This window comes from Triplophysa rosa, linkage group LG12 (assembly GCF_024868665.1).
Source record: "Triplophysa rosa linkage group LG12, Trosa_1v2, whole genome shotgun sequence".
Classification (NCBI taxonomy): domain Eukaryota; kingdom Metazoa; phylum Chordata; class Actinopteri; order Cypriniformes; family Nemacheilidae; genus Triplophysa; species Triplophysa rosa.
Genome location: NC_079901.1, coordinates 22,224,758 through 22,252,645, shown reverse-complemented (window position 1 = coordinate 22,252,645; position 27,888 = coordinate 22,224,758). Strand labels below are relative to the sequence as shown.

Below are 27,888 nucleotides of genomic sequence, written 5' to 3'. Positions count from 1 at the left end.
GACAGAGAGAGAGAGAGAGAGAGAGAGAGAGAGAGAGAGAGAGAGAGAGAGAGAGAGAGAGAGAGAGAGGAGAAGAAGAGAAGACAGAGAGAATAAGCAGAGAGATAAAGAAAGAAAAGACAGAGAGAAGTAAAGACAGAGAGAGTAAGTATGAGAGAAGAGAGAAGAAAACGAAGGATGAGAGAGAGAGAGAGAGAGAGAGAGAGAGAGAGAGAGAGAGAGAGAGAGAGAGAGAGAGAGAGAACCTCAGATGGTGCAATGGTATGAGACAAAACATAAAGAGCAATCAAAAGTAAAATGACAGTATCATATAAAAGAAAGAAAACATGTTAGTCAAATGACACCACATTTAAAGGGACGGTTCACTTAAAACCAATTTTTTTGTTATAAGCAGCGTTGGTTTGGTTTCACACTCAACTTGATTCTGTCGAACCCTGGTGCGTTTGTGTTCGTCATCAAAAATGTGCACGGCGCATGACAGAATACAGAACACAGATCAATATATTGTGTTTTTATTAATTTGGTGCTATTATGCGCAGCAGAGTAAATGACATTTGGGTTTTCTGTATGCACGTCGCATGCAGACGGCTTTCTGCTGCATGCAAACAGACTATTTTGAGGAAACAGAGGATTACCATTGGCCACGTCGCTCTGATTCCAGTCGCAATGCAGAAATACGATGCAGGCTCACTCTTGCTCGAATCCAAGGTAAATCATCAACACTATCATCTATTACATGTGTTTAATGTAATATTATGAGGGGTGAGATAAAAAATTCCAGAAAGACATTACGGACATTTATAGGAAAACGAATATTATTTGATGTGGGATATAGAGCAGAAGGGAATGGATTAGAAAAGGAAAAAATGGTATTCCCATGCTCTCAAGATTTCACAATTTACATATACATTACACAGAATGGCCTCAGCTGTGAAACACTCACATGAGCAGATGTATTAAGAGGCTAAATATCCCTTTAGAATAAATTCACAGACAAAATGTCACGGCCCTACCTTCTTGTTTATGAATTCCTAGTCGTGTGGCAGGATCGGTACAGAGCCCTTAGGTTTTATGTGAGAAAGCCATGAGATGTTTATGTTTTTTACTTCTCATGTGTTTTCTCGTGTCTTGTCATTGGCCCCGCCCCTCTCATTTCATGTATTGCTTCCCTGCCGTGTCTAATGTTTCCCACCTGCCATTTGTCATTATCCCTCATTTGTCTTACCCTATTTAATGCCCTCTTGTTTCATTGTCCTGTGCTCTTGCGTTGTATGTGTATCGTGCCTGTCAATGTTCCTGTGATCCTGTTTTGCTGTTTAAAGAACCCAGTCAAGTCTTAGTAAGTGTTTAGTTTAGTTTGTCAAGTTATGTTTAGTCAAGTGTAATGTTAGTTTAGTCCAGTCTAGTTAATTTTTTTCTGTCAAAGTTCGTATATTATTTATTCTGTTAGTGTCGGTTTTTCCCCCCTTTGTGGGGTTTTTGTTTTGTTTATAATAAAGTCGTCTGTTAACCCCTTCACTCCATTCCTGCCTGCAATTGGGTTCTTCACCGTGCATTCCGTGACACAAAATCAATGACTTTGACTCAAACCTGCAGCAATATCATTTTAAACTAGGGCTGTCAAACGATTAATCGCGACTATTCGCATCCAGAATAAACAATTTTGTTTACGTAATATATGTCTTTGTACTGTGCATATTCATTTTGTATTTATAAACACATACACATACATGCATATATTTCAGAAAAATATAAAAATGAATAAATATTTAAAGCCTATATAATTACAATTATTGGTAAATATAAATAAATACATGTAAATATTTTCTAGTACAGTACACAGACATATATTTTCTAAATATGCACAGTACACAGACATATTAAACACACACTTTTATTCTGGATGTGATTAATCACAAATTATCATTTGACAGGCCTAAAATAAACATGTTAATGGCTCTTTTTAATATATAGTGTTAAGTAGCACAACTGCAACATTCTGTGTACAGTATCTTAAAATAATTTAGAGCATCTTTTCAAAGAGGTGTTAACAGACAAGATAACCGCAGAAACCTAGTCAAATATTCCAGGTTGTTCTCAGCATCATTGATGGACAGCTGTGTCATGCTGTTAATAAATACAAACAATAATTTGGAGTCATCACTCCATGAAATGAATGTGAAACATGTTTACAGTAATATAATTTCAGAAGTCTAGCAGACGAGTGGCTTGGTTGGTCGATTCTAGCAAGTAGACTCGTGCTAACACACAGAAACACAGTTATGATTATACTTTCCAAATTCATGTAGATTTAACCTATGGGGCATGTGCATGCTAAAACAATTAAATATATACAGTATATTTACTGTAAAACATGTTTTCTGTTTATAGCACACATACAAAACACACGCGTGTAAATGTGCATCATGAAATGCAGCTAATTACACACATGACAATGGCATTAGTTATGACAATTATGCTGAAGCATCCATTAACCTTGTAGACCAAAATGCTAATGCACTGCGCCAAAAATCGCAGGCATAATGTCCCTAAAGCTGGTTTTCCAGCCGTCTCCTTTGATTAATGTTTAGCGTGTTAAGAGCTGTATGTGTACGGTTTAGAAACACAGTTAAAATGCGCGCGTGTAATTAACTTCATTGGTTTAATGTGTTTTGTGTGTTCCTTTTGGGCGTTTGAGGGAATGTTCCAATTACACAGCCAGATTCATAAATAACACTTCACAGACAAATCTGATGCATCGCTTATATTAGGCAGTTTTAGCGGACGTGTGTGCGTTACACACGTGCATAGACATTCCTGATTCATGACCATAATTTAGTTCTTCTTAATTTTCTATGGTTGAGCTGCGTTGCCAGGGTTACCCACCGACAACACATCACTCACTTTAGCAGCACATGGTCGGTCGCTATAGCAGATTTTCCCATTCACTGAATCACACACAAAGTAAACGCCTTATGGGTTTTCATAGAAAAACGACATATTCATTCTGTTTACAGGTGGGCGGTATCGTGAAATGACTAATTTAATATCTCAGCAGCAGTATACTGTATATATCATAATATCATAATTTATATCTTAATATTTATGTGATGAAAACATTACAAATCAAAGATATATCTCAGCATAACACTATAAAGCAGTAGTTCTCAAACTGGGGGCCGTGGCCCCTGGGGGGGGCCCCGAGATGGATCCAGGGGGCAACAGATTTTGTGGCATTTTATGAAATATAGAAATTGATCATAGATTTTATGCAATCAAACATCAGAAAAATAAGACCACCAGACAAAAGAATTGATGTTTCAGCATTGTATAACCGAATATGTTTTTGTTTAAATAAAAATGTTACATTTAAGATTATAAGTCTTTATTTGGGAGGCCGCAAAGCGATGCACTCTACACAAAGGGGGTCTTACAATGAAAAAGTTTGAGAACCACTGCTATAAAGGACACCAAAATATGACATTATTTACAAAAAATTAAAGATAGATTGAATTATGATGAATTATTAATTGAATTGATAAGTTCCTCAGCGCAAAATGGCTTGCAGGATACAACATTTAACAGGTTAACCTGTTTGTGTTAAATCAAATACACAACATAAATCCTCTCAAAAAGTAAAACTAACATTATAATGTGATTGAATGAGGCGTTTGTTAAAAAACACACTACACACCCACCTGTGTGACCAGTGTTGGGTGAGTTACTCGGAAAAAGTAATTAATTACTAGTTACTAATTACATATTTAATAGTGTAATTAGATTACTGTACAAATTCCTCTCAGTATTTAATTACTCATTACTAATTACGTTCTATATCCTACATCAACCTTGATAAGAACTGATTCAAGGATAGACATGAAATGGCTTATTTAATTCATTCAAATAAATAATAAATAACTACATAACAACTTATTATTTTTAACTGACCAAAGTATACAAATGCAAGAAGGATATATTAAAGCATATATATATGTATTTTAAAGTTAGACTTATAATTTTTAAGTCATTTCCAGTATTGAATATATTACACAGTATTTAGTTCAATTACATAAGAAGTAAATGTATTTAAATTACAGAAAAAATAAGAGTAATCCCTTACTTTACTTATCAAGGGAAAAGTAATTTAATTTTAGTAACAAATTACTTCGTAACTAGTAGACGTGCATGTGCACGGTTAATCGCGGTTACCACTAAATCCTTCTGCAATCGAGCTGGCTGCGATAATGCAAGGTATCGATTTTTTTATTGATGCGTAGCTTGTCCGTGAAGCACGGCTCTGGGATCAGTAGGAAATGCTGCTCGATCTAAAAGCAGTGCGAGTCTGAGTCGCTTATAATGTGCATTTGAAAAAGCAACACCCGTCAAACATGATCATTATAAATATACTTTATTATCATGAAAATACCTGATGAGGCTTGAGTAACAGTGATAAAAAGATGTCCATAGGCATTTCCTAGAACTACGTGTATTATGGTCTTCTTCTGCAGTGCGTATTTGGCATTTCTGCACAAGAGCGCCCTCTGGCGTTCGGATGCAGCAGTATTTTACCGTACTTCACTCACAAGTTGTGCATAAATTATGTGATAGATATTTTCGGTTAATCTGGCAGATGTCTAGTAACTAGTTACACCCAACACTGCCTGTGACATCATATCAATTCAATTCTTTGTGTAGTACCATGGACAACTAAACCACTGAACTCCAAGTTACTTCACATCTACACTTATTTAGGACACTTTCTGTAACTAAAGACCTAATCCATGTTTCTTTATCGCTCCCTCATATAGTCATAATTTATGTTCTGCCTATTCACAGCCGATCAGATTTATACCCTAGTATTAATGATATAGCAAAATACACAAATACATCACACTACATACAGTATGCCTTCATACTGCCATAGCTCCACCACCTTCTCTAATGTAAAACTGTCTTCATACTCAAAAGTCGATTGTCACTGCTATTTATTTTGCAAAAGTACAATCTAGGGAGTTCTAGGAGCTGGAGATGCAGAGAATATGTAATGTGACAAATAACAATTGTCCCATTACATCTTGAGGTCAAAAGATCTCAAAGCATATAAAAATACTTTGAGACTGTAGGAGTAGAACTGCCCTATTCAAACACACACATGAACACTAACTACTACATATTACAGAGTATGCGTGTGTGTGCGGTCACATTGTATGTTCTCTTTTTGTCTGTTAGTCACGTGATGATCAGAGTCAACTTCTGCCATGCATGTACTGGAACACCCACACAAACACACATATACAAAGGCACACAAACACACCACTGTGTACAACAGTTACTTTAAATAGCCCCCAAAAAGTTCAGTGACAATTTTGGTGAATCACTTGTATCATCAACAAAGCGTAAAAAAAATTTAATAAACGGCACTGTAAAAGGACAACTTCGTATTTACTTTTAATGAAGACTTAATGAAGCGAGCAAAAAATATATCAACGTAACCTACATTAAAGAAAGAGTTCACCCAAACGTTACCTGATCCTACCTGACACTGTAATGACAGTATTAGCTGAAGTGATTCTGTACTACTCTGAGCTGTTTCTGATGTCTTATCTTGACTTAAGATTCTTATCTTCAGAATCAACTGAAAGAAAAACCAAGAACAACATGAAGTGACAGTCTAACCTCAATGGCTGGACAGCGGGCGGTTTTTTCTTTATCGGTTCTCAGCATAATGTTCCAGAGCTCCAGCGCTCTTCCACAGCACACAGCATACTGCTACTAAAACCTGCTGACCAACAAACTGTCCACCGTGACAAACACACTCACTTACTCTAAATGACAATACACCCCCCACCCACCCACTCACCTCAAAACACACACACCTTCCTGTTCAGTGTTGGGTAAGTTACTCTGAAAAAGTAATTAATTACTAGTTACTAATTACATATTCAATAGTGTAATTAGATTACTGTACAAATTACTCTCTCCAAAAAGTATTTAATTACTTATTACTAATTACTTACATCAATTACCTACATCAACCTGCTAAATGACTAAATGTAAACCTTGGTTAGAAATGATTCAAGGATAGACATGAAACGGCTCTTTTAGTTCATTCAAATAAATAATATAAAACAACATAAAGTCGTATTAATAACAGACCAAAGTATTACAAATGTGAGAATTATACATTAAAACACGGATTTTTAAGTTAGACTTTGAATTTTGATGTCAGTTCCACTATTTCACACACATATATTACACTAAGTATTTAGTTCAATTACATCAGAAGTAACTGTAATTAAATTACAGAAAAAATGCGAGTAATCCCTTACTTTACTTGTTCAAGGGGAAAGTAATTCAATTACAGTAACTAATTACTTAGTAACTAGTTACACCCAACACTGTTCCTGTTACATGTCCAATATAAGGACTACATTACCCATAATGCCCATGTCTGACTGAGCCAAAGGAAACTAATCCATTCCAAATGATGAATATAAGAGAGTTCACTTGTTAAAACCCAATTATTCGTGTCTTTAAACATTGACTCTAGTGTGTTATATTGTCGGAGAGTAAAGGGTGATGTGGTAAACTGACCGCGGTGGCACTGGTTTACACTATAACAGCAGTAAAATCAAGACTGTGTAAACAGGGTCTGTTTATTCTCTTCAGTCTGGCACTGATGTGATTTATCAATATGAAACGTTTCACTGCAGTCATAAAGTCACGCTCACTCACTTACTCAACATACTGCTGACTTCAGCATTCCATATGCGCATAAACATATGAATTTTACGTGTGTATGTGTGTGTGGAGACGCTTTGTGAGCGGTTGAATTAATGCTGTTTGTGAGGTTGTGTATATGTGTGTGAGTGTAGAGGAATGCCTTCCATCATCAGATCACAGGCAGACCAACAGAAAGAGAACAGCTCGAGTCAGCAGTGTCATCCATGTCTCTGACTGCCCAAAATACGCCCAACACCACCCACAGTATGCACATCCTACAAAACATACACACTTCCCCAAATATATACTTCAGCTTACTAAATATATGTTACAAACAATGTCAATAATTTGTCAAAACACATTCCAGGGTTCCAGGTAATGCACAAATATACCGTACATGTGTCCTATGGTGTGACATAGCAAAAATGTAGAAAACAAACGGTTAATAATGTATTCTTTTATATTATTAATAATTATATTTATGATCTAAAATAGCATAAGAGAGATTTATTTTCACTGCTAGTTTTTCTACATTTTGCTGTCAAACCATAGGATACATTCACGGTATTTGTCTACTACCCACATACTGATTTATTTTAAATGGTATAACCTAAATGCAGTTTGAATAAAGTCTGCTAAACGCATAAATATAAATGCATAATATTCCCCAAACTTCTGTCACATTCCCCAAAATATTTATCCAACTATGTATTCTTTATATATATACCTGTATACAAAGAAAACATACCTGCAGGGTCCCAGGTAATGCATAAACATATCGTACATGTGTCCTATGGTGTAGCAAAGACTACAAAAACCAACTCTTAATAATATATTATTTTTATAATATAAAAACATAAGCAAGATTTATCTTCATTCTTATTTTTTCAATTTTTTTGCTGTCGTACCATAGGACACATTTATGTGTCAGCTACCCACATGCTGATTTTCTTTTAAATGAATACCCTAAATGCAGTTTGGATAAACAAAATCTGCTAAATGCATGAATATAAATGCATAATATTTCCCACACTTCTGTCACATTTCCCATATTTATCTACACTAAGTATTCTTTATTTATATATTTTTGCATACATTCATCCCACATAACAAATGTTCATTTTTGCCATATTATATCTATACACTCTCAATGCACCACACTGGCAACAACATAGCTCAACATTTATTTTTGCATTTATTTAACACACAGGTAATATTATAATAGTATAATCCATTAACACTAATTTAGGACTCTTGGGTAGCCTATTAGTACCCATAATGCATCATTTTATATAACCTCCCACAGCATCTCACAGACCATAACATCCAACATCTCATAACAAATCCAGCATAAAAGACTATAAATCTCCCCAAACAATTTTCATAACACTTTTACTTTGCACAATATACTGTCTCCAACAATAACCATGATATTCTGGACATAACATGCAATACAATATCATTATATCAAAACTCAAGGGAAAATATTTTATTTTTAGAACTGCCATTAATACTTAACCCAGTCATAGGCAACAGAACTCATTCCCAACAATGAAAAACAAGCACATTAGCAACCCAATGTTGCCCGTCCAATAACCCACGACTTGTAAAATATCTTCTATTAACATTACATTCCCATTAATACTCATAAAACACCCATCACCACAACATCCACAACAACGCCTCTAAAATATGCAAAACAACCCAAAAAGCACCCAACTCTTCCTCTTATAATGCATTGTCCTGTCTAATGACAGAAACGGCCATTTTGGTAATGTGACACGTAAATGTGTTATGTGCTGTCCGTTATAACGCCAGGGGATTGACACGCTGGTGATGAGGTGTCAGTTCTTTATTCCACAGTGAGCCGGTGCTGAGTTATGGCCAAAGCGTTTCACTTCATGCCTGACAGATGCTTCTTTGAGAGATCCATTTGTCTTAATGGAACTTCAGGAGTGACTCAGAAGCAAAAACTAGTGACAAACTTACAATCTGTCTTTCTCTCTCTCTCCCACCCACATAATCTATTTCTCTTTCTACAGGTAAGCGGAAGAGTACTTTAAGGGGCAGTTTATTGATAAACAACGGTCCATTAGTGCTCAGAGAGAGAGAGAGAGAGAGAGAGAGAGAGAGAGAGAGAGAGAGAGAGAGAGAGAGAGAGAGAGAACCTCAGATGGTGCAATGGTATGAGACAAAACATAAAGAGCAATCAAAAGTAAAATGACAGTATCATATAAAAGAAAGAAAACATGTTAGTCAAATGACACCACATTTAAAGGGACGGTTCACTTAAAACCAATTTTTTTGTTATAAGCAGCGTTGGTTTGGTTTCACACTCAACTTGATTCTGTCGAACCCTGGTGCGTTTGTGTTCGTCATCAAAAATGTGCACGGCGCATGACAGAATACAGAACACAGATCAATATATTGTGTTTTTATTAATTTGGTGCTATTATGCGCAGCAGAGTAAATGACATTTGGGTTTTCTGTATGCACGTCGCATGCAGACGGCTTTCTGCTGCATGCAAACAGACTATTTTGAGGAAACAGAGGATTACCATTGGCCACGTCGCTCTGATTCCAGTCGCAATGCAGAAATACGATGCAGGCTCACTCTTGCTCGAATCCAAGGTAAATCATCAACACTATCATCTATTACATGTGTTTAATGTAATATTATGGTGAAGAAAATACACCTTAATCGGCTTAAACGAATGCGCAGGTCACTTTACTTCCTCATCAAGTGCGCACCCGGGTCCGTGTTGCTTTCACATTCAAGCGACCGTGCCACAGTTCAAGAGCAACCGAACTCAGACCACCTCCTTCAGGTAGAACGGGTTCGGTAGCCAGGTGCGCACCAGGGTTCGGTAGCCAGCTTTCACATTAGCGATTTTTCATGCGAACCGTGCCCCGTTCCGAACTAAACTTCAAGTGTGAAAGCCACCTAAATAAATGTTGTGCTACATAAACAAGCCTTCTGCATCTGACAGACATTTATGTCTTCAGTGACCAAAGAAAAGCAAAATGATCCCTTGAGACTTTGAGAATTCTTGACTTTGCATTCCTCTAATGTAGCACACGGTTACTAATGCATGAGAAACTGCTGCAATATCTCCCAGTTCACCCACAGCACAAACCACATGACCTTATTTCACTAAATGCTTGTGAATTTTACACATCAGTTCTTGCTCTAAAAAGATGAAGAATAAAGAATAAACACTGAAATATCATTTGTAGGAATATGTGATACACATGCGGCAATGACGACTGCCATGTCCGGCATCTTATGGTCATTTCATTCAAGAGAGCAGCATGCAAGCGCTTTAAAAATACATTAGGATGTTGTACTGTATGCGTTGCCTTCCTGGTGTTTTGGTGTGATATGAACATTGTAGAACAATTTTGGCGTTATGGACGTCACATTTGCTTTGTGTGTGGCTGGTGTCTTACATTACATAACTACAAAATAAAAAGATGAAACTGGAAAGAAATGACACAATCAGTATTCCAAATGAAGGATTTTGATAAAGACAAAACCTATGAAAAGAAGAATCCATGCTGTATAATTTCATCTTTTTTATCTCTTTTCTTTTCATAATTTCACCTGGTTGCGGAAAATAGCTGTCTCGGCAATGTGATGAAATTTATCACACATAACATCCGTGATCTTTGTGAACCTGCATGAGACTATTATGGTATTATGGGGTTTTTTTGCCTTATTGAAGGGTCAGTGTATGTGCTGTGTTATGTGTTATGATGAGCTGATGTGTAAGTGCAGCTGATGTGACTGTACTGAAGCTCAATCTGCTTTAATTAGGTCATGAAACGGTCAGCCTGCGGCCGATCCTATAAAAGAGTCCCGGGACGGTTCAGAGAATGGACTCTATCATAGTTTAATGTTGTCTATACTATGAGTAAACGGTAGTATAAAGTGATTTAGCTGTCTGCTGATTGAAAGCAGCAAAACAAAAAAACTCTTTAGTTTTTGCATAAAGTTTACGCTGAGGAAAATATTACTAAACGACTTAAGCAAGAACACAATGTTGATTCAGGCTTAAGCCCTAAGTATAGTTCCCTTTTTATGCATACAAGAGGGACAGTATGCGCGGAGTTCTAAGCCGTTATAAAATACACCAATATATAATGGCTGACCGCACCACATAGCCTAAATATCATTTTATTTACTTTATTTAATGAAACCTTGCAAAAGCATATGGAATAACCGTTTTATAAAAGCAATAAGCCTCGCGAAGCAGTGGGTTACAGTGCATTTTATAACAGCTACGGGGTTTTAGGCACTCCGCTTCGTGCCACAACACCCTTAGCTGTTATAAAATGCACTGTAACCCACTGCTTCGTGGGGCTTATTGCTTCAGTATACCACGGCCTTTACTCTTTACCTTTGCCTTTACCTACACGATGCAGCACACATACATAGCTTTCATCTTAATCTCAGATATCAAAAAATCTAAAGCAAATCAAGAATTCAATATTCAAAAACCCATCATCACTTACATACATTCAATTCATTTTTTGCTCCAGCCAGGTACTCTCCGTCAACAACAAAGAGCAAAGATGGACTGCTTTTTATTTTAATAATAATAATAACTTTTTGTTTGTTTTTGTTTTTCTTCCTGTAACGCTGCTTTGAAACAATGAAACATTGTAAAAAGCGCTATATAAATAAAACTGAATTGAATTGAACTGAACATACATGTAACAAGCGAAGTACGTCACAGAATGCTCACGATGTAGCTGGCGTATATAGGATAAAATAGTTTATACTCACGTGGACATACGGCTGTTGTTAACAAAGACATACAAATACACATAAAAGCATAAAGAAACATAAAAATGCTTGTCTAGAAAACAAGTGTATTTTTAATACACTTTTTTAATACACTTAGTAAAAAATAAGTGTATTTTTTAATATTCATTTTAATACTAAAGGTTCCTCACAGAATATTTATTATTATTTATTCAATAATTATTGAAGCCAGTGTGGTTCTTTACCCTTTTATAATTCCATACCTTTATGATTTTTTTTATTAGCTTAACCCAAACAAAGCCATTTTCTGGGTGCCAAATCTACTCGATTTCAATGCCATCAATATCAATTGGGACTTCATACAAGTGGTCCATATGACTTAAATGAGGACTATATGGTCTAAAACATTGCTTCATTTGAGGAGCAGAACAAAAGTCATAAAACTGATATTCAATCAAGCATTCAAACTTGCTCTGATTTCAAATCTCTTAAAATCAGGGCTGTCAAACGATTAATCGCGATTAATCGCATCCAGAATAAAAGTTTGTGTTTACATAATATATATCTGTGTACTGTGCGTAATAATTTTGTATTTATTAACACATACACATACATGCATATATTTAATAAAAATCAAAAAAATTATAAACATTTATTTATAATTTAAATTATTCGTAAATATAAATAAATATATTTAAATATTTCCTAAATATGTATTCATGTGTATTTATAAATACAAAATTATTATGCACAGTACATAGATAAATTTTATGTAAACACAAACTTTTGTTCTGGATGCGATTAATCGCGATTAATCGTTTGACAGCTCTACTTAAAATATATAAAAATAGAAATATATAGAAATTATAGAAATAAAGAACAAATAAACAATCAAATCAAACTTTAAGTTTGGAACAATAAAGTGAACAAATTATGACAGAATTGACAGAGAAAAGAAAATGATTAATAAAAGTACCACAGAACTTCATAAGCCTCTCCTGAAGCATCATGGGAACTTGAGACAATCTATTGGCGCTGCACGAAACTGCAATGATCCAGATAAGCTCATGAGGATGAGGAGCTCGTGTTCCCCTCATGCACTTTTACCTTACCCGCACTACGAGTCACCCAAACTCCAGAGTACTGACAGCCTGACCTGTCATCCTGTTCTGATCGCTCAGAAGCCTCATTAAATCTCCCATCAGTCACCTCACAGGATCAAGAGATTACACATCACAGCTTGTGTCGACTGAGGATCAGCACGCTGTCAAATCCACATGCGGGTGACACACACAATCACAACTCTGGGCATTAAAAGAGGAACAAACAACAAGCCAGAGATCGGAGAATGCACGATGAACATTACAGGTTGCAAGCCTGTGTGTGTGTGTTTATACATCAGAACATAAAGGTTCAAGTTGATGTAACACATTATCATATGGGGAACAATGCATGTGAAGTTCAGGCCAATTGTCAGAACTGTCAACTGTCTCGTGCAAGAGTTGCATTGTCACTACATCTCATGTTTGTTTAGCATGTGCATGTGTGTGCATGTTGTACTGAACATTGCTGTCAAATTGTGCTGATTTGGTCATATGTTTTAGCTGGTCGGCACAGAAAAGGGATTACAAATTCAGGAAATGTCTTGGGAGCATCAACGGGATTGCAAAGGGTTTTAAACTCTTTGCATATCAGTATCACACTGTCTATCACTGTTTTTAAGCAAAAGTGTGTATGCAAATGTATTCCACCTTGGAATTACATCTTACGTTTTAACATTTGATTAAAAACATAAGCAGAATCCCGTCCGTCCCTGCAAAGAACTCTCGCACATTAAAGGGAAGTTACTCTGCTATTGCCACCACATGCAGTAACTGACGGAATGAGATGCAACGGACATACGCACACGCTCGCTCAACGCAGATGGAACTGATCGGGCATAGACTGAGCGCCAGAGAGACGGACACACAAAAAGATGTCAGGAAAGCAGAACGGGATACCTTACTGTTGATTTTGGACTTCTTGGCGTTCTTGCGTGGCTTAATGCTCCTCCGCTCTCTACCGTCTCTCCGTCCGAGCGCTCCACCCATCTCCTCTCATCACACACTCATCTTCTGCATGCCCTCTCACCCTATAACCCTCTCTCTCGCTCCACACTCACGTCTCGCCAGAGTGCCGCCCGCTCACACGCTCTCTGACACACACGCTGACGCGTCCGGTGTGCGATGAAGGGGTGATTCTGCTGGATGCAGCGACGGAGAAGAGGGAGGGGAGGAGTAAAATGAAAAGTATGTGCAGGTGGGGTGGGGGAGACTATTTGGGGTTGAGCCAGTCAGAATAAAGCTCCCGAGTATTCATTCACAGTCATTCGCCCTCGGCTGAGACACACTGTGTGTGTGTGTGTGTGTGTGTGTGTGTGTGTGTGTGTGTGCGTGCTGTGCGTGCGTGCGTGTGTGTGTGTGTGTGTGTGTGCTCCATACAGAGCAGTGATGAAACAGCTCCACACTCTGACAATAGAAGCACACACATGCACTATGCAGTCGGCTGCAGCATGCTCATTGACCAGAACAGATGCGACTGCGACTATCTTAAGCTCCACCTCCAGTGTTATGTGATTGGTTAGAGACCAACCGGAGCGGCGTGCTGATCTCTCTCCAACGCTATTTGATGTCTAAGGTGGGACACAAAATTGGTTGATTAAATGATTGTAAATTAAGAGAAGCTGGAAAGAGATACCTGGTTGAACAGCAGTTATAAATTGATTTCAGTGTTGGGGAAGATGATAAAACTATATTCTGGCAAGCTACAAATAATTTAAATAAACTTAAAGGGATCACCCAAAAATGAAAAGTCTGTCATCATTTACTCACCCTCGAGTCATTTCAAACGTGTACTGTATGACTTTGTTTCTTCTGCGGAACACAAAAAAGATATTTTGAAGAACGTTGGTAACCAAACAACATCAGACCCAATTGACTTCCATTGCATGGACACAAAACCATTGAGAAATATCTGACAAAATATCTTCTTTTGTGTTCCATAGACAGGTTTTAAACCACGTAAGGGTGAATAAATGATGACTGACATTAACTACAATTAGACTACAATTACATGACTAACTACAATTAACAAGATAACATTCATTCTAAAAAAAATGCGGGGTTGTTTCAACTCGTTGAGTAAAAAATATGGGCACCCACCATTAGTGAAATCAGAAAATGTCCATATTTTTTCCAAGCATGGGATAGAAACGACCTAACAACGGATTAAAACAAACAAACAAATATATATACTATATATAATATTATTTTTATTGTATTATATATTATAACCTAATACTTCAGAAACTATGTTGTCCATTAAACTCTGCAGCTTTTTAGTTTTTAGAAATATTCAGAAATTAAAGATTTTAATAAACCTTTCAAATAAGCCGAAATTAATAATAATAATAAATATTTTAAACATTTGCTGACTACATAATGTACATATCTTCTGTAATGTATATCAGCCACCCTACTCTATAGACATCAGTATCATCCCTCGAAATCCTTTGTCAGTCAGTATTTTCACTTTTTTTAACATTAATATTATTCAAAACACTATATACTGTAAGCACACATAGCCGTGCCATTACAGACCACTGCAGTGGTAACAATTTGTAGCAATATCATGTACAACTACTGTATAAGGTCAGGCATTTGCTGCAGTCTGCTTTACTCTTAAAGATACACACCACATTAAAGTGTGTTTGCAAGAGAGGAATGGGACAGATCGCAGACACAAAACACCCCAACATACACCAAAAAAAAACGTTTTGCGCCATTAGATGGTGTGAATGGGATAGCATTTGTGTTAACAGATCAGGACAGTACTGATGTTAAAGAAATATTCTGGATTCTCTCTCTCTTTCGTCTGTGTAATGCGGTTGAGTCAAGGGGGTTCCGAATCAAAGGTGACTGGGAAATGGGTTAGTAAAAGCAAAAGGAGAGATGACTGTAGATTAGGGGTGTGCGACTGATGTAAAGACTGAAGTGTGGAGAGAGAGTGAGTGCTGAGGGCAGAAGTCATACATGTAGGGATTTATTTCTAACTGAGAAAGATTGTTTACGCAAACACACACCCAGAGACACACACACTGTGGCACACGCACTGCCTGGCCTGGTAGACTTTGTAGCCAGAACACGTTTCTCCAAACAAGCACCTCCTCGCCTTTACTAGCTGAGAGTGAATCAGAGTCTTCAGCATTAAACACACACGCACACACACACACACACACACACACACACACACACACACGCACAGGCTTTGGTTGACTATCCCCTTGGGGACAGTCCATAGGCGTAATGTTTTTATACTGTACAAACTGTATATTCTATCCCCTACCCCTAACCCTATCCCTAAACCTAAAGATCATAGAACACTTTTTGCATTTTTAGATTTGTAAAAAATATTGTTCTGTACAATTTATTAGCTTTTTTGCCCCTGGGGACCTCAATTTTGGTCCCCACGGTGACACGAGTCCCCATGTGTTGGTGTGTATTCAGGTTTAGGTCCCCGCCGGGATATACAAACATGAACGCACACACACACACACACACACACACACACACACACACACACACGCACACACACACACAGACTGTATCAGAACAATGAATGAATGAATGTGAGTTAATGCACATGTTTGAGTAACTGAATATGTGAGAGAATGTTGCCTTCAAATGGCATCATAAATATCGTATTCACAAGTTGTGACGTTGTCGGGGGCTTGTGGATATATAAAACTATGGAAAGCAAACTGTTGTCGATGGTAATAAATTATTTGGAAGTTATTTCAATTCTACAGTACATGCGGTATACATAATGTATGGATTACTAAATATAAAAAAACAGTGAACACGTGATCAGAAAAAAATAATTCAAAGATTCAAGTGTCATTTGTAAAGGGATACCTGTCTGGGCACTTTATAGCTGTATAAAACGGATGAAGCAAAATGAATTAGTCATGAAGTCCACAGGAAAACTATTTTTTTCTTAAATTTGTAAGGTTTACGCTACGTGTGCACTTAAACATATTACATGTTTTCGTAACAAACACCCTACTGGATGGCGAAAGAAAGAAAGAAAGAAAGAAAGAAAGAAAGAAGAAAAAAGAAAGAAAGAAAGAAAGAAAGAAAGAAAGAAAGAAAGAAAGAAAGAAAGAAAGAAAGAAAGAAAGAAAGAAAAGAAAGAAAGAAAGAAAGAAAGAAAGAAAGAAAATGAAAGAAAAAAAGAAAGAAAAAGAAAAAGAAAGAAAAAAAGAGAAAGAAAAAGAAAAAGAAAAAAAGAAAGAAAAGTGAGCGAGTTCTCAGTACACCAAGAACAATAACTATAAAGTTCAACATACTACAACATTGTTTATTCTTGTTATATTTTTCAGCTGATGAACGACAAAACATTGAGAGCCAGTCAAAGTCCATGCTAATATTTGCTTTTTATATTTGCGTTCATCAGCTGGAAAAAACGCCATTAAAGTGACCCCAACAATATCCTTCCTGTATTTTAATGTCATCAAGTAAGTTAAGAATTTAGAAAAAAAACTATCTTTATAATGATTATTCTTGGTGTCCACAGAACAGTTCTATTCTATTTATCTATCAAGCATAACAAATGTAAAAAAGCCAAGACACACTACTGAGGAGATCTGGTCACCTGACTCGTCCCTTTAATTCTTACGATACATCTGCCACAGCGGTGCTACTCGCATGACTGTAAAGATGTCCGTGCTCATATTAGAATTATCCTTGTATTCAATGCTACCGTAACGATCAATAACACAATTTATGAACAGTGCAGCAAGAAAGACAGTCAAAATATGTGTGTGTGTGTTGAAGGAAGCTGTTATCTACACAATCTAATTCTCTCTCTCTCATTCTCTGGAGAGAACAGGAACTTGCAAGCGCACAGCTGAGCTGCTGCATCTGCCAACCCCGTAATGCCGCTCAGGTGAGACTGTGTTGAACAGAGATAAGAGCAGTAATGTAATCACGACTTCACATTAACATCAGGTGCTTCAGGACGGAGATCCTGTTGTCTCCGCTAGAGAAAGACATCTTTCTGCTGTCTGTCTGTCGTATGACCACATGTTCAGCCCCACTAAACACACACAGTAAGTTTGTATAAGTTGCATTCGGGTTCATCTTCGGTCAGTGAATAACTGAAAATAGGCTAATGCCTGACCTCACCACACACCACTGCACACAGCCGTGCCACAGATTGACAACACGCCTGTGCAAATGCATGTGCATTCGTGAGCATGTGCTTATGTTTGTGTATCTACGTGTGTATCCGATAACAGAGGCCAGTACAGAAAATGGAAAAGAATATCAGTAGCTACAGTGAGCGGATTAAAGACCTCATCTCGGTCTGCCACCACCCCACCGCATGAGCGAGAGATGGCGCAGCCCATCAGCTCAATGCTGCACACGGTCAGTCAAACATCCCACAAATCCACAGTATCCAAATGACAGCGACAGAAAAACAGGCTTATAATATGTTGGGCTAGTCGAACTGAAACAAAAATGAGCACAGCTGCCACTTGAGAGAGTTACAGTACAGCCGCTCTCATGCCGCTTCAAACCTCAGAAATGTCAGTTTAATGCCACACAATTCCAAAAACTCCCAAGCAGATGGACATCACTTGATTCAACTGATTCAAAATGATTAAATGTCATTTTTTGAATTAATAAAATTGATTCAATTCATAATATTGGTAGGGTTTTAATAAGTTTAGTTAATGCATTGGCTAACCAGAACAATGCATTTTTTTTACAGCATTTATTGATCAATTGTTCATTCGGGTTAGTTCATTGAGAGTTCGCTAATGATAACTTGCAACACTTTGCATTTTAAATCACCAAGAAACAGAAGTAACGATCGTCGTCTTTTCCATATCCTGACGTATTGTATATCCAAGTGAAATGGTTTCTGAAATGAGAAAGAAAAATCTAGGACGGGACTTGATTGTCCATCAAGAACTGACTGGATCGTTGGAAGTTGGGTGTTGCCAAAAAAAATGGGGCAGATTTGAATGCCAGTTTGCAGTCAGTCAATCATTGGATGTTTTTCATTAAAGATTATGAGGGCGCATTAATTAAAAAATAATAATGACGTGCACAGATTTTAAAATTTAGATTTCATGCCATCATGCCATCGATCGCTTTAATAAGTGCCATTGTGGATTAATGATTGATTATGACTTTTCATTTCATGCGCTGCGTATTATGGTCACACAGGTAATGCTGTCAGATGTTTGGTATCATCTGTATCGTCTACAGAAAGCCGTTCATCTAATTGAATGGAATGGAGAATTCAAACTGACATGACTATACAGAAATTGGTATGATGCCAACATTGATTTTCATTTATTGCACTAATGGTTCATTTTGATTTAGGCTGTAACTCTGATTCTTTTGGAAGGTTGAGAGATCTCGTTCAGCGAGGCCAGACGAGATAAAACCGACCGCATTACCGTGATGAGAGCGGAGTTGACGGGGGGTTCGCCGTAATTGCGACGTATCACGGTGTGTTTATGAGAGGTGTTGTTGATCTGTGAAGAGCAAGGAGGTTGCGTAAATGTTTCCAGAGTCTCACGTTCCACGTGATTACCGCCATCATTATCATCATCATAATCATTCCAAAGAGCTCACTAACACCTTCCTATGTTCAGTGTGACAACAAAGTATCGCAAATGAAAACCCAACGTAGCCTGTAGGGACAGCAGACCACTCAGATGCATTGTGGGTACAGGAAGAGGTTAACGCTGCATACTTGCCTTGGTGTGAAGTTTGGACAACTGCTTTTCATCCAGATGAGTCTGTGCGTATACTCGCCTCTTGTAGCGAAACTGCAAATACAAAACAACGTGAAATAAACGAAAGCAAGCATACCAACAGTATATATTAATGACGGCTCTGTGTTAGGTGTGAATCGCTCTAGTCGTATCTGTGAGCATGTAAAACAACTGCATATAAACAGTACATTAGCAGGCAGGACCAGAACTCTCCAACCCGCTGAGAAACAATAAATCACTTCATTTTGTCAAACCATGCTGAAGAAAACAAGCAAAGGTAACGCTGCAGGAGGATCATCTATCTTCAGTCTTTTGATGCAAGTTGCATCCTAAAAGTAAAAGTGACCAATACAGACATAAATAGAGAAGAATTCTTATAAATAATAAAATATTTGTTTTTGCCAATTGCCCTGTGGTGAGTGCCCCGACATACACTCACCTAAAGGATTATTAGGAACACCATACTAATACGGTGTTTGACCCCCTTTCGCCTTCAGAACTGCCTTAATTCTACGTGGCATTGATTCAACAAGGTGCTGAAAGCATTCTTTAGAAATGTTGGCCCATATTGATAGGATAGCATCTTGCAGTTGATGGAGATTTGTGGGATGCACATCCAGGGCACGAAGCTCCCGTTCCACCACATCCCAAAGATGTTCTATCGGGTTGAGATCTGGTGACTGTGGGGGCCATTCTAGTACAGTGAACTCATTGTCATGTTCAAGAAACCAATTTGAAATGATTCGAGCTTTGTGACATGGTGCATTATCCTGCTGGAAGTAGCCATTAGAGGATGGGTACATGGTGGTCATAAAGGGATGGACATGGTCAGAAACAATGCTCAGGAAGGCCGTGGCATTTAAACGATGCCCAATTGGCACTAAGGGGCCTTAAGTGTGCCAAGAAAACATCCCCCACACCATTACACCACCACCACCAGCCTGCACAGTGGTAACAAGGCATGATGGATCCATGTTCTCATTCTGTTTACGCCAAATTCTGACTCTACCATTTGAATGTCTCAACAGAAATCGAGACTCATCAGACCAGGCAACATTTTTCCAGTCTTCAACTGTCCAATTTTGGTGAACTCGTGCAAATTGTAGCCTCTTTTTCCTATTTGTAGTGGAGATGAGTGGTACCCGGTGGGGTCTTCTGCTGTTGTAGCCCATCTGCCTCAAGGTTGTGCGTGTTGTGGCTTCACAAATGCTTTGCTGCATACCTCGGTTGTAACGAGTGGTTATTTCAGTCAAAGTTGCTCTTCTATCAGCTTGAATCAGTCGGCCCATTCTCCTCTGACCTCTAGTATCAACAAGGCATTTTCGCCCACAGGACTGCCGCATACTGGATGTTTTTCCCTTTTCACACCATTCTTTGTAAACCCTAGAAATGGTTGTGCGTGAAAATCCCAGTAACTGAGCAGATTGTGAAATACTCAGACCGGCCCGTCTGGCACCAACAACCATGCCACGCTCAAAATTGCTTAAATCACCTTTCTTTCCCATTCTGACATTCAGTTTGGAGTTCAGGAGATTGTCTTGACCAGGACCACACCCCTAAATGCATTGAAGCAACTGCCATGTGATTGGTTGATTAGATAATTGCATTAATGAGAAATTGAACAGGTGTTCCTAATAATCCTTTAGGTGAGTGTATAGTGCCAGTGCACTTGCGGCCTGACCCAAATTCAATTCCTGTCTCAAGCGCCATTTGCCGGTCCCAATCCCCTGTCTCTAACCAAAAGCTTTCCTGTCTGTTCTCCTCTGTCCTGTCAAACAAAGGCAAAAAGTATGGAGTCAAAGTAGGGTCACATATATTTGCAACACATCTTTTCCTCTGCAGTACCTACTAATTCATTTGCACCGCCCCTTTAATTCTGCGTTTCAGCCACCAGTGCTTTTGCGACTCGGTTTTTCCTTTGCGCTTCACTTTACTGTGCGTTTGGCTTTATGGCACTGGTTGACACGTGGGGGCAGAGTCAACGGATTGGGGCGTATATAATCGGTCTGGGCATGCCTTCCTCATTGCCTTTTTTTTCTCTCAATACCCAAGTTTTATTTCGCGATTCATTATTTTGGTTTGCAGTTGTATTTTTTTTATCAATTTTTATTTTGCAAAACTTATTTTTTGTTTGCAAACCTTTTTTTTGTTGCAAATATATGTGACCCTACTTTGACTCCATAAAAAAGCCCCTAAAATATAACTTAAAATAAAATGTTAGCAAAAAAGAGCACAAGATGTTTTGGAAATAAAAGACAGAAAAGCCCAAACATGAACATTCTATCATCATTTACTCACCCTCGAGTTGTTTCAAATCTGTATAAATTGCATTGTTCTGATGAACACAGAGAAATATATTTGAAAGAATGCTTGTAACCAAAGAGTTCTTGGCCACCATTGACTACCATAGTGGGAAAATTGTTTTATAAATGTCTTTGTTCTGTTGAATACAATTTTCAAAACTGTACGAAAGCAAACAGCACTGAAAAAAGGGTTTCATTCAACCAATTAAAAAAATTAGGGTAAGGATTCACGTCTATATTTTATAACTTAAGCCAATGAAAAATAATAAAGAAAAGGTATATATTTTTCATTGGCTCAAGTTATAAAATTTAGATGTGAATCCTTACCCTAAAATATTTTAATTGGTTAAATGAAACCCTTTTTTCAGTGAGTTATGGGGCACTTTAATCTAAAGTAGTCTAAAGTCTTAGTCAATGGTGGCCAAGAACTGTTTGGTTACAAGAATTCTTTCAAATATCTTTCTCTGTGTTCATAAGAACAAAGAAATGTACACAGATTTGAAACAACTCGAGGGTGAGCAAATGATGACAGAATTTTCATTTTGGGGTGAACTGTTCCTTTAACTACAGCAACCATACCTCTAAAGTTTTATTTGTAGTAAAAGCACTGTTCATTTTTTGAGGAATTCTTCAAAACTCCTAAAAAAGGTAACTTCAAGCCAAACTCTTCAACCACAAATCTAAACATTGCACAAACCCACGTGCACGTAAAGTGTCCTGAGCCATGGGGCTTCCCAGAGAGCTCCTACCCTCCTATCTAACTCTTTAAATCTCTTATTTCTCGCTTGCTGCATCTATACATTCTATTTACCCACTCCGTTCCGTCCATCTCTCAGTCTACGGGATCTCACTGTGCCGTGCAGGCTTTGTTCACTAGTGGAGCTGGATTTATCAGGCCAGCATGGGACAGATCTATAGACCCACTGGTGTGCTGTTATGGTGCTGAGAGCGGTGAACCTCCACTCACGTGCAGTGGGGAAACAATGAATAGCACATGCAAGCACAACATCGCACCTCTTTCACTCACTCTCTTTCATTCTCTTTCACTCTCATCTGTATAAATTTCTTTGTTTTGATGAACACAAAGAAAGATATTTGAAAGAATGCTTGTAACCAAACATTCTGGGCCACCATTGACTACCATAGTAGGAAAAACTGCTTTATAAACTTCTCTGTTTTGTTGAACACAAAAGAAGATATTTTGAAGAATGTAGGAAAGCAAACAGTTCTGGGGCACTTTTGACTACCATTGTCATTTTTTCTACCAATGGCGGCCAAGAACTGTTTGATCACAAGCATTCTTCCAAATATCTTTCTCTGTGTTTATCAGAACAAAGAAATTTAAACAGATTTGGAACAACTCGAGGGTGAGGAAATGATGACAGAATTTTCATTTTTGGTTGAACTGTCCCTTTAAGCGTTTGTGTTTTTAATCAGTATGTGTGTTCACTGGGTCTCAGACCCTTGACCTTTGCATGACATCTGGTATGCTGAATCTGAACCTGAATCTGATGCTGTTGAAAATGTATTATGGATGTTTCCAAGGTGCCCATAAACTGTCACATGTGTGAATTGATGTCTCAATCAGTTTGCCATCACTCAGAGACATCTATATGTGCACTTTAATTTGTTTTAGTCTGCTGTCAGTCTATAACTTGAAAAAAAACCCTTCCTCTGTAGTATAACATGAAAAAATGAAAAAACTTTGTGCAGTTAGATTGTTATGCCATCTAACTGCACAAAGTTTTTTCATTTTAGGTTAACGTCAAGGTCAAACACGCAGCATATATACATTGTTATTCTGATATACTACAGAGGAAGGTTTTTTTTCAAGTTATAGACTTACAGCAGACTAAAACAAATTAAAGTGCGCATATAGATGTCTCTGAGTAGAACTGTGGCAAACTGATTGAGACATCAATTCACACATGTGACAGTTTATGGGCACCTTGGAAACATCCATAATAAATTTTCGACAGCATCAGATTCAGGAAGAACGTAACTGCATGCAGGCAATGATTTCTCTGTCATTTATCTGTTCAGAGCAGAATGGTTATGCCATTTCTCAGATCTCTCTCTCTCTCTCTCTCTCTCTCTCTGGCCCTAAAAGTCATAATTGGACTGATCAGGTGAAATAATAATTTGAGTATTTCTGACTAAACAGGGATATAACAACGAAGATACACGGCATAAAGGAGATCCATAGCACACTGATAGGAACCTGGGAGTTTATATTATTATGATATGATCTTATTCAATCCTGTGGACGTCTGCATTAGAGGCTGACATTTTTTGGGGATTCCCACGGGTCAATCTGGGCGGTTAATCACGTGACTGGAACGGGACGGGAAAAAATGTCAGCGGGAGTGGGCGGGACCGGGAATAACCAAATATACCTTTGATATAAATAAACATATAATCTTCTGTTTGCTGTGGTGTGGCTGGTTAAGTGAATGACGTGCTCCACACACCCATAACAGTTGGTGGCAGTAATGCACCAGTTGGTACGCCAACCACCAATAAAATAAGAGAAGGCGGCGGCTTCCCCATGCACTCACTTGACTGAAATGTAGTCAGACCCGAAACTCACACTGCAACGACTACTTTGGGAAAATGATGCCTCTGTAGTGCTCACCACCATTTCTGGGCGGTCTTACTGTATTTTTTACTGTAACTGACTGATTTTACTGTAACTGTCCTTAAAGGTCTGTATGTTATTGTTGAAAATCAGTTTCCCTATGGAGGAAAATATGGCATTTTCACTTTCTGAAAAATCTGTTTATAATACAAGGACAACAACTGGTCACAGGTTTGATAATACAGTAATAATGATTAATATGAGTGTATCAGGTCAGAGAACCGCTCTCACCTCCAGGTATGGTACAGGAGGTATGGCTGGGAATGGATATTCTTTAAGCGTGCGCTGCTCGTCTAAAAACTTTCCGGCTTTGCCGTTGTAAGCAGGCTGGAAGAGTCCGTAGTTCAGCACGTCCTTCAGGCTCTGGTTGAGTGTGCAGAGGATCCGTTGTTTAGACAACCAGATGGGCGACTCGACATTGAACTTCATGCATTTCTGCAGAGGAAACACACACACATAAAGATCAGGTCTTATTGTGATTTTAATCAGTGTACATTTCTAAGAAAAATAAACATTTTTTTTTTCATTTTCACAACTTTTCTCCATTTTATTTTTATTTTTTATACCACCTTACACAATATAATTATAGAATCGTATTAGGAATTTAAAACAGTACTCTGTTTCCCTCAGCAGAATTCAAGTACAGCGATAAGAATGCCATTTAATTTATTCAACGTGTGCTAAACCAGTAACAATAATTACACAAGTTATAGTATTCTAGAAACTATCAATACCATATAGTAAAAATTAGGAAGAGCCACCATGCTAATTTACAACAAATTCAAAGGCATATCATATTATTGAATGTGTAAAGTAGGGATGTGCGAGACTAATCGACTAGTCGTTTAAACGGTAAGCTCCTACTAGTCGACACGGAAAAATTACACTAAATGTTATAATTTAAATGACTTCCATTTTAATGTTTCGTTTAAAAAATGTTTAAATCACTTACTAAAACAATATGTTTGATAAAATAATTATTAATAGTCTTTAAAAGTGTATCAGGAACGAAATGTTTTAATTTTAGGTCAGATCTAGCGTGCGGTTCCATTGAGCCAATTGCAGCACGCTCAGAAATGACCACTTGAAAGATTTCGAGTTCGAATGAGTTGTGGGGCTGTTTTGAAGGAGGAAAACGGGTAGGTTTTACGCAAACTATGTCATATCAAAGTGGCATAATAATCATTTCACTGGAGCCATGCGTAACCATACTGTATCGTGTTCTTTGGCGCGATGCGGAAAATGCAGACAGAAGCGCGGAATGCAGGCATAAAAAAGTAGATAATGCTACATACAGTTATGTTAACAATTACTTAATAATAATTATCAATATGTTCATATTTAAAATGCATGAAAGATGGATTTACGTTATTTGATGGCGTAATGAGCTGTAAATGCGGTGAATGCATCTCGAGCACACTCAATAAAACTGAGATGAGAATGTCTCAGCTTCTAGATTCACAGAACTTTGAAATTTCTTTGATTATAATGTTTATCACAAAAAAAGCGCTTGAATAAACATGATCGCTTAGCACTGTTATCTGTGTGTCCTTGCAGAGTTTGCGCAGATCCCTCAGACGGAGTTATTGTTCACAAACATTGAGCCAACTTTCATCCGAGCATAGCGCTTGCATTTCCTCAACAAGGACATGTAAAATAATATTAACATCATAATCACATGCTGACTCGAGAGTTTAGCCTATGTATGTTCTATACATTTGCTAATTTGGGCAGTATGCTTTATTAGCGGCTTTTTCATTCGCTCTGCGCGAGATCAAATGTGTTCTGTACTTTTTGTCCATTTTTTTGTTCTGTCCTTTTTGCTTTCTATTCGCTGTTTTGTTTACACACGTTGCTCTTCATTATAAATAAAAAACATGCTATAATGTAGGTTGATATTCTATAGGCCTAGCCTAATTATAACTTGTAGACTACTTAAATTGCGACATAATTAAAAAAGCAATATTTTTTCAATCAACATCATTTAAATAAACAAATAATGAAACATTCGTTGTTAACCTTTAATTAATTGTTGTTAAATATTTTAAGTTTCATGACTTAAGTGTAATACTTTCACAAAAAATGTATATAAATGTTCAATTAAATTATAGTAATCAAATAAGAGTCCGAAAAAACAGACTTAAAGGAGAAAATCAAATGGATTTTGAATAGGCTACATATTTTAAGGCCAGGCACAGACCTGCCAAAGCAAACAAATGCTCATCGCGTCACTTCTTGCAGCCGCTAAAACGATCCAGTCAGGGTTGGCTCATCAGCAAAAGCAGAAATATTAATGACCATAACGTAAGGAAAGTGGAACACGTATGCCTGTTTTAACTACATTAAATATTGGATATGAACAGTTTGATTAATAGCCTACATTCTTTAGTCTTTAAAATGTCTTACATAGGCCCTACGCAAAGTTTTTGGACCGCCTTCTGGGCCATTCTTAGTTTTAGACTAGTCGACTACACAGTTACAAAACTTTTGTTTAAACAACTGCCAAATTAGTCGTAGAGCACATCCCTAGTGTAAATAAATGAAAATATGATATGACATATCATAAAACCTCATAAAACAACTTCATTAATGATAAAATGTGTACTGCATGTGGAATTAGGTTCACAAAAAAAAAATGAATGCCGACTTCAAAGTGTTTGCCTTTTTGCCACTTTGTGGAGCTTTTGCCCCAGAATCAACAATGAAGATTTCAGAGAATACCCAGCATCCAATCAAAAGCCGTCTCAATGAAAGCCTCTCACCTGTATCTTTGTCCTCTATAGCATTACTCATAACACACAGACCCTGCCCTCTCCACAACTCTGATTACTAAAGCCAGACAACCAGCGAGACACACAGAGACATGAGAGAGAGAGAGCATTTCAGCTCTTGTTTGGTTCTCCTCTTAGCAAATACAACATCAAATGCTTCTTTGAACTCCGCTGCATTTATTTTACCAGAGATTTCAGCATTAAGAAGATCTTACTTCCTACAAAGACCTACAAAGATGAGGAGAAGAGGGCACATCAGTCACGCACGCACGCACACACACACACACACACACACACACACACACACACACACACACACGCACACACACACACACACACACACACACACACACTTGTAATTTCAGAAAGCTCCTGAAGTCAAACCCCCAAAAATAAACTTCCTGTCATTTAAAGGGATAGTTCATCCAAAAATTAGCAATTTTCAGTCCTGGGACATCATCCACTACCATAGTAGGATTTTTTTTTGTTCTGTTGAACACATAATGAGATATTTTGAAGAATTTAGGAAAACAAAGAGTTCTCTGGCATTTAATTCCTCCTACTATGGTAGTCCATGATGTCCCGGAACTGAAAATGACTTAACATTCTTCCAAATATCTTTCTCTTTGTTCATCGGGACAAAGTAATTTATACAGGTATGAAATGACACGAGGGTGAGTAAATGATGACAGAATGTTCATTTTTGGGTGAACTGTTCCTTTAAGCGTTTGTGTTTTATCCAAAGTGAGGTATAGTGGATTTTATCAGTTTGTGTGTTCATTGGGTCTCAGACCCATGACCTTTGCATGACATCTGGTCATATCACTCTGGTCATATCCCTTTAATTCACTGTC

The 27,888-nt window shown here is 37.6% G+C and overlaps 1 protein-coding gene across 6 annotated transcripts in view; it reads right to left on the bottom strand.

Moving 5' to 3' along the window:
- Positions 1 to 27,888, bottom strand: part of shank3a (SH3 and multiple ankyrin repeat domains 3a) — a 157,940-nt gene that overhangs the window by 104,013 nt on the left and 26,039 nt on the right. For 3 of the 6 annotated variants that reach the window (XM_057347983.1, XM_057347981.1, XM_057347982.1), the window contains exons 2-3: positions 24,495 to 24,698; positions 19,305 to 19,376 (exon numbers count right to left, since the gene is read on the bottom strand). In XM_057347983.1, the coding sequence (XP_057203966.1) occupies positions 19,305 to 19,376; positions 24,495 to 24,698 (276 nt within the window). Of the gene's footprint in view, positions 1 to 13,491; positions 13,597 to 17,182; positions 17,200 to 19,304; positions 19,377 to 24,494; positions 24,699 to 27,888 lie in introns of those variants that run through there. The other 3 variants (XM_057347988.1, XM_057347984.1, XM_057347987.1) reach the window with 3 other exon arrangements.